The sequence below is a fragment of the Apaloderma vittatum genome, unplaced genomic scaffold (assembly GCF_000703405.1).
Source record: "Apaloderma vittatum isolate BGI_N311 unplaced genomic scaffold, ASM70340v1 scaffold25690, whole genome shotgun sequence".
NCBI lineage: Eukaryota > Metazoa > Chordata > Aves > Trogoniformes > Trogonidae > Apaloderma > Apaloderma vittatum.
The window spans coordinates 1-7,775 of record NW_009696669.1 but is presented as its reverse complement, the minus strand read 5'-3'; the positions used below and the strand labels follow the sequence as shown (position 1 = coordinate 7,775).

The following is a 7,775-nucleotide window of genomic DNA, read 5'->3' as shown; positions in this document are numbered from 1 at the left end:
CCTCCGCGAGCCAGCCAGACCCGTACCTCTGCCCTGAGGGTGCCACCTGGGGCAAACTCAGTGGGTGGGAACAGCTTAATAACCAGGTTTGGGGAGCCCTGTCCTCGCTGGCCTGGGGCCTGGCTGAACACCCCCCCTGCCCTCCTTGCCGTGCCCTACGCAACGACCGCGCCACGTCTGCGCAACTCAGCCGTGTCTGTGCTCTCCGCCCGACGCCCGCGCTCTGCGCAGACGCTCCCCGAGCAACGCTTCAGCAGAAAACGTTTCTGGAGAAATAGAGAAGGAACCTGTTACTCTCTTTGCTGAAGCTCGTGTCGTTCTTCTCGGTCTTAGCAGCAGTTTCTTCTTTCTCAGAGGGAGGAGAGTCCCTTGTGTCACTCGAATCACTGCAAAGGAAGAGTATCGTGTGCGTTTAAGGCACCAGATTGGACTGAGGAGCTGTTGGCTGGACCCTAAGATCCCCAAGGAGGTTTTGGCATACACTCACCTGAAAGCCTGAACAATAACGGTGCCAAAGAGAATGAAGAGGGCAGAAAAGAGCAAGGAGAGCAGCGGCATCATTTCTCGCCTGAGGGGAAGATTTGCAAACAGCCGTCAGGTCCGCGAACCGCACAGTTCCTGCTCAAATTTCAGTCCTTGTCTACCTCAAGTAACACCGTGCAGTTCCCCCAGAAACTCAGCTCCTTTCCTCGACCAAGATTTTGAGCGCTGTCCTGCTCCCACCCAAAAGGAGGATAACAAATGGATCTGTTTTAAAACAAGGTGACAGGGAAGCGGTGAAAACCAGCAATGGCTGCGTGTTTTCAGGAGCGTAACATCCACGCTCAGCCTCGAGGCCAAAGTACCCAGCACTTGAGGCAGAAGCTGATCTCATCACCTAAATCCTGAGAGAACACGGGCACCCGTGTGTTTTGGTACGTTCTCTATACCTGGTACTAAGAACACAGTTCTAGGACACATCTGAAGAGCAACCCTACTCGTTATTGCGACTCGTTAATACCCCGACCCGTACCAGTTACTGTGAAACAAACGGTCCCAGCAGTCTGAGATATAGTCCAGCGTGGAGTAGAGCCATCGGATAAGGAACATCTGTTTGAAAAGAAAGAAGCAAATGACAAACCTGCTCTCAGAGCCCTGGCAGAACTGCCACCCCTTAAACAGAACCCTGGGCCGAATCAGCTTCAGAGCACGCCCTGAGCTTCTTTCTGCAAGCGAGAAAACTTGCAAGAGCCTTGCTTTGCTATTTTAAAGTACAAATAATGCCCATGAATGCCCCTGAATAACAGGACCATCCATTAAGGTAGCGGGGTTGCCAGGCAGCTGGAAAAGCTGTAAACTTACGGGAGCGAGTTCATCGTTCAAGTCTGCCAGGACGGTCTCTGAGGAGAGAAGGCCGGGGTCTGTCCTCAGCTGATCCAGAAGATCCAGGAGGATGAAGTTGTCCTCTTTGCTGCCTTGCCAGGCCTCCTCCAAGGTTTTATAGGCGATCTTCCCCGCGTTATTGCGTCTCTCCAGAATGACCACCTGGAGGAGCCAATATCATTGTCCATGTCAGAGAGGGAGGTAGCTTTTACTAGATAGTGCTTCAAATCCCTGCCCGGAATTAGGTGTTAGATCAAGGCAGAGCATTCTACATAAAGGGATGTGAGTTAGGGTGACAAATGACAAAGAGAAGGGGGTGGGAAAAAGAACAAAGGAAACCCTCACAGCTGATTTTCCACGATACTTCTCCTCATCCATCAGGAAGGCGTCTGCAAACTCCGGCTGCCGATCGTTATAGATGTGCACAAACTTCAGCGTGTCTTTGGTGTTGGCCACAGCGAAAGTCAAAAACGCTTCGTAAGCCTCAGCAAACTTATCGCCTTCTCTGGTAAGCAGGACCACGCAGTGCCTGGGTGATGCAGAGAGAGGGAGGGTTAGGGGCAATTCTGGGCTTGAGAGGAAACGACCGTCCCCTTTCCGCTAGCCAGAACGATCCCCATGAGCCAGAAACATATCGAACAATGTGGATACCCGGCACAATCCAACGCGATTGCCTCCCTTCTGCCTCAGAATCAAACACGAGGCAGCTTTAGGAGCAGCCCCAGAGCCTCAGGGAACGAAACATGGGAGGACGTGTCAGCCGCGGAGCCTTACTTGCGCTGGCGGTGCGACTTCTTCACGGGACACAGCTCCTGGAACAGCCTCTGGTTGGTGAGCCTGGCCACCATAAGGAACTTATTCTGGGAAAGGAAGTCATCAATGAGCTGCTTCTTCATTTCTCGTGCCTGGCGAGGATAAAGCAAGCGCAAGTGAGAGCTGAGCAGGATGAGGAGAGTAACGCTGTTACGACGTTCCCGTCTGAAGCCTGGGAAGGCCGCGAGCCATCCCGGTCCTCGCTGAAATTCTCCAAGACATTCTGAGGGCCTGATACTGAGAGGCTGCTTACAGCCACCCTCCCCAAAAGGTCAGACACAAGAGCTGAAGCCCACTGAGCTTCCTCCTCCTGATGGTCCCGCTCTGCCGAAGCCTGAGTTTATGCTGAGAACAAACGCTCTTTGCTCTGAATCGCGCCACTGACCAACCTCTCATCACAAGCTCTGTCAGGAAACCTCAGCTCCGTTTCACATACGCTCTCGGAGAGGGCTCTGAGCGATACCTGCACGACATCAGCGGGCTTGTCGATGTTCTCCTTGAAGATCATCATGGTGGGAGTGTAGACGTTGATGTTGTACTGACTGGACAACTCTTCAGTGCCTTGGAGTCCGACGTACACGTAACCGAAGGACAAGTAGTCGCGGTACGCGAAGGCAGTCAGCTGGACGGGAGGAGAGCACATTAGAGAGCAAACAACATTTTCTCCCTCAGTGCCAGTGGTGATTTTGCTTTGAGAACACCTCCCACCGTTTAAATGTCACCAGGCAGGTGCTGCAAGAAGTAAAAGCCCTTCCCCTCCCTTGCCGGCCTGCAGTTTGCGTTCTCTTAGCCACTGTACAGGGAGCCTCGATGGCTGCACCCTTGGCAGGGGAGCAGGGGCTTCTTAGCAAACGGGCTTTCCAGCAATAACCCAAACGAGATGTGCCACAAAAATCGCCTGTTGCCAGTAAAGGTTAGTACCTTTATTCTACTTTTAAACCACCTTTATGGTGCTTTATGACAGCAACCTCCTGCTGCTGCTGCCTCGGAAACCCACCCAACACCCTCACATCCCCGAAGGGTACATCTGTGACGGGACAGAGGAACAAGCTCTTCCTGAAGCCAGTCACCCTGCCGCGCTGTTCCCAACAGCCACAAACCTACCTGCTCTCCCAGAACGGGTCAACAGTATTCAGAGGGGTGGATCTGCCCCTGCTCACAGCAACGCAGCATTTTTTTTGGACCAGCTGGATATATCAGCAAGCCAACTACGCAGCAACAGAAATCACGTTACCTTGTACAATAACGGCACAACTGGCATATGATCAAATAGAAGGACGTGGGGCTTGTTTTCTTTCTTCCAGTTGGAGAGAAAGCGGACGTAGTTTTTATCTGTAATCTTTAAACAGAATCAACACTTTAGTTTCATCTCTGAGCTCTACAGTCACGAGTCAGAATGAGAACCGAGCCCGAAAGAGCTGCCCAGGTGTTACAGAAAGCAGACCGGGGCTTTGTCTTTCCAGCAGGTATGTGTGACCTGTGCTCTTCTGACACAGGAAACTAATGAAAACCGTCAGGCTAGACCACCCCCTCCCAACCCCCTTAACTATTGCACCCAAGTCAGGGCTGGTGCCGCTTTCATTCTCACAATGGCTGAACGCTTTACATGGAGGGGGAAGCCAGGTGTTAGCAGGCACCCGTGAGCTCCGGCAAACCTGCTCTGGTTTGGCTGCTCTATCTCTTTTGACCTAGAGGAAGGAGATAAAACAGCAATCACAGCTTGTGTAGGGGCCCACAGGGCTGGGGAAGCGCTGGCCACGCGTGAGCCAGCAGTGGGCCCAGGTGGCCAAGAAGGCCATCGGCATCCTGGCCTGGCTCAGGAATGGGGTGGCCAGCAGAAGCAGGGATTGTGCCCCTGTGCTGAGCACTGGTGAGGCCGCACCTTGAGCGCTGTGTTGAGCTTGGGGCACTGAAGTGCCCAAAATTCAAATAAGAAAGACGTTGAGGTGCTGGAGCCGGTCCAGAGTAGGGCAACAAAGCTGGTGAGGGAACAAGCCTTAAAAGGAGCAGCCGAAGGAACTGGGGTGGTTTAATCTGCAGAAAATGAGGCTGAGGGGTGACCTTATTGCTCTCTACAACTACCTTAAAGGAGGCGGTAGCAAGGTGAGGGTCAGTCCATTCAGCCCAGTAACAAATGATACAAGAGGAAATTGCCTCACGTTGTGCTGAGGGAAGTCCAGGCTGGATATTAGGAAGAATTTCTTGACTGAAAGGGTTCTCAGGCATTGGAAGGGGTTGCCCTGGGCAGGAGTGGAATCCCCATCCCCAGAGGGATTTAAGAGTCAGGCCGAGCCAGCGCTCAGGGATGTGGTTTAGTTGAGGACTTGTCAGTGTCGGGTTAACGGTTGGACTTGATGGTCTTAAAGGTCTTTCCCATTCTGTGATTCTGTGAAGTCAGTGAGTGGTCCTTAATTTGCTGGATGAGATCCAACAGGCAGGCAGAGCACAACTGCGGATTCCTAACCTAGGGCTAAGCTTTCCTGCAGCCACGGGGTGTTACAATGGGGAGAGCAGCAGGCACACAAAGCTGCTGGTGCCACCGCGTAGTAGTGGGATTCGCCCTTTTGTGAAGAGAAGCGTCACGGAGCCGCGCTGCACGATCATTTCCGACAGCTCCGGGGTTTGAGGCTGTAATTACAGCTCTCAGGACGCCTCGCTTCACCAGCCTCAGTCGGATCTGCTCGCGGATCAGCTCGGGGGCTGAATTACGCAGATCAGCCACCAAAAGAGCTAAGGAGAGATGGATATTCAGACAGGCACAAGAAGCAGCACGCGACACTCTCACTCGGGCGTTACCTTTTCGACGAGGTTCCCTGGCACAGCTCGGGGGCTGAATTAAGCAGATCAGCCACCAAAAGAGCTAAGGAGACATGGATATTCCGACAGGCACAGGAAGCAGCACGCGACACTCTCACTCGAGCGTTACCTTTTCGACGAGGTTCCCTGGGAGAAGGTTCTCCACGAATTGCCGCAGGTTTTCACGAATGACGGCGTTGTGGAAGAAGGTTATTTTGCCGTTAATGAGCCCGAGCAGGGAGGGTGTGCTGTGCGCACCCAGGTGATGCGCAAGGCGCCTTTCGTACCCTGCGTGAACGACTCCAATTCCCACTCCTGTAAAAGGAGAGCGGAGTCACATGAAACATCACCCATGACCCAAAATGCACAGTAGAAACCTGAGGATGAAGATCTGTTCCCTTGCCCAGCGCCCTGCTCAGGAGTTACTCATGGGACACTCCCTCCAAACTCTGCACTTTCCTCCTGTTGCAGCCCTTGAGGGTTTAAAACTCAGAGCTTTACAGAATCATAGAAAGGGTTGGGTTGGAATGGATCTTAAAGATCATCTAGTTCCAAAACCCCCCTCCTGTGGGCAGGGACACTTCCCACTGAGACCAGGTTGCCCCAAGCCCCGTCCCGCCTGGCCTTGGACACCTCCAGGCAGAGACAGAACACGCCGTCCTCTTCTGTCCGTTGGTATTTTGTGGTTTACTTTAAAACCTCACAGAAAAAAATCTTAGTGAGAGGAGAGTGCACTGCCTGCTCTGTGTTGAGTCCAGCTGTTTGTACGGAAGCGCATGCAGAGAACACCTGTGTGGAAAACAAGGGAGCTGGGGGCAAGGGACAAGGACAAAACACCCCCCTGGCACCCAAACGCGTGCAGAAAGTCTCGAAACTTCACTGTCTGGCAGCGGCCCTAAAGACGAGGGCGTATCCTGCAGGGATCTTTGCTTCTCAAAGCCACCCGAGTGCAGGATGAAGAGCGACACAGCCTTTAGGCTGGTGGCCTCAATTTGTGGCGTTGTGACCAGCCCTCGGCCACGCCATCATTTACTGTCATTGGCGTCGTGCTGAGCCATCGGCTGCGTGGACAGGAGAAGAGACATCTTGCCCTTTTGATCTACAGGTCTAATGTTTTCCTCATTTCTAACATGTAGCCTCATCGATGTTAGTAACCCATAAGAAAGCGTCAGGGATAAACCCCTGAGGAAATCTGCGGATCCAACTCAATCCTGAGCTTAATCCAGCCCGCACGGCCTCATCCTTACCCAGCACCTCCAGTTCCTGAGCGACTTCCTTCCACACGGGCTCAATGTGGATGCAGCTGAAACACCAGTCCGAGGTGATTTTAATGAGGTAAGGTTTCTTGAAGCTATCCGGCACAATTTCATTGATGTAGTGGGAGAAATGGAGCAGATACTTCTCATCGGAGGTGTCGCGCCTCTCCGAGTTAAAGGGGAAATGGAAGAAGGACTCGTCAAAATAGAAGCCTTCGTGGAAGTGGTGGAACTGGCGATGCTGGTGCTGAGAGTAGCCCTGGCTTTCCCCGGCATCTCCGTAGCGATCAAAGTTTGCCCTCTTCTCCTCGTTGGAGAGAATCTGGGAAGTAGATGATAGGAGAACAGTCGCCTGAAACCCCGAGGGACGACTGTCCTGACAATTATCCCCCAGCAAACACCAGCAGCTGTGTAAGGATGGGCTTCGAGGGAACGTGCAGCCTTTGCTCCGTGTCGGAGGGATAAATATTCTGGAAAAGGGAACTAACACATCACCTTCAGGCTAAATAAGGGTGAAAAATAAAAAGCCAAAGCCCAAAGAGAAGAAGGCTGTAGACTAAGATTGCTGTGCCCCAATTGCTCCTGGAGCATGAGCTGCCCAAGCATTAATGCTCTTTTCTGGAACAGCTTTTGCCAGCATCTCCTTGAACATCGAGGGTTTCCTCAGCGCACCACAAAGCACCAGAAGTTTCAGCGAGCAGCCAGAAGCCCCACAGAGAAGCTGCATTTTTCACTTGGGAGATGAAAAACTTTTTATTGCTTTTATTTCCGCGGGCTCAGCTCGCTCGCTGTGGAAGTACTGGGTCAGCTGCTGCAAACTGGGGCAGCTGATTTTGAGAGCTGCGCCGGAGCGATGCACAAATAACTACTTATGCAAAGAATAATGTGAAGTGACTAAAGCCCTGCGGTGATTAACGTTGCTTACATCACCCCCAAAATACTTATGTGTGCGCGTGACACGGACAAGACAGCCACCCAGCTGTGCAGGGCTGGGTGAAATAACCACTCCTCCCTCATTTGAGGCATTTTAATGAGAACACAGGAAAATATTTGCAAGAGAGGCCAGGCTGGTGACATCCAGCAACTTTCTGTTGAGAAAAACAAACAAACAAACAAAAGACTAAACCTTTGCAGCGAGCAGTGCCCACCACCACAGGGTCGAGCATCTTTCCTGTGCAGGCGTGCGCAGAAAAAGCACAAAATCCCAGAGGGCAAAATAAGATCACTTAACTTGTAATGGCAGCGGGAGTTTAGCAAGAAGAGCGCGTTACCTCGTAGGCCTTGCTAATCTGGATGAATTTGTCTTCTGCTCCCGGGTCCTTGTTTTTGTCGGGGTGCCTACGAGGCAGAACCAGAGGAAAAGGGGGTCAGTAGTTCCCTGGGGGGGCACGGCAAGCTGCCAGCCTGCGCTAAGAGGCGAGCGGGATGTGGGTGGTCAGGGTGTGCAGCAGCAGCCCCTGAGGTCCGCGATGGGATTTCATACCCGGCACGTGCTCTCCCCACCCAGACCCCATCCCCAAAGGCAGCACCGGGACGTGCCCCCCTGCA

General features: G+C 52.7%; 1 protein-coding gene across 1 annotated transcript in view; it reads right to left on the bottom strand.

Annotated features, from left to right (window-relative positions):
* The window catches only part of DNAJC16 (DnaJ (Hsp40) homolog, subfamily C, member 16), a gene marked incomplete at its 5' end in the record, with an annotated part of 8,924 nt that extends 1,359 nt beyond the window's left edge, over positions 1-7,565 (bottom strand). Inside the window, 11 exons of the mRNA XM_009875911.1 lie at positions 288-386; positions 488-568; positions 1,013-1,089; positions 1,342-1,524; positions 1,708-1,891; positions 2,137-2,267; positions 2,639-2,797; positions 3,410-3,514; positions 5,102-5,286; positions 6,219-6,549; positions 7,499-7,565. Coding sequence (XP_009874213.1) covers positions 288-386; positions 488-568; positions 1,013-1,089; positions 1,342-1,524; positions 1,708-1,891; positions 2,137-2,267; positions 2,639-2,797; positions 3,410-3,514; positions 5,102-5,286; positions 6,219-6,549; positions 7,499-7,565 — 1,602 coding nt within the window. The remainder of the gene's footprint in view (positions 1-287; positions 387-487; positions 569-1,012; positions 1,090-1,341; positions 1,525-1,707; positions 1,892-2,136; positions 2,268-2,638; positions 2,798-3,409; positions 3,515-5,101; positions 5,287-6,218; positions 6,550-7,498) is intronic.
* Positions 7,566-7,775: the final 210 nt, after the last annotated feature.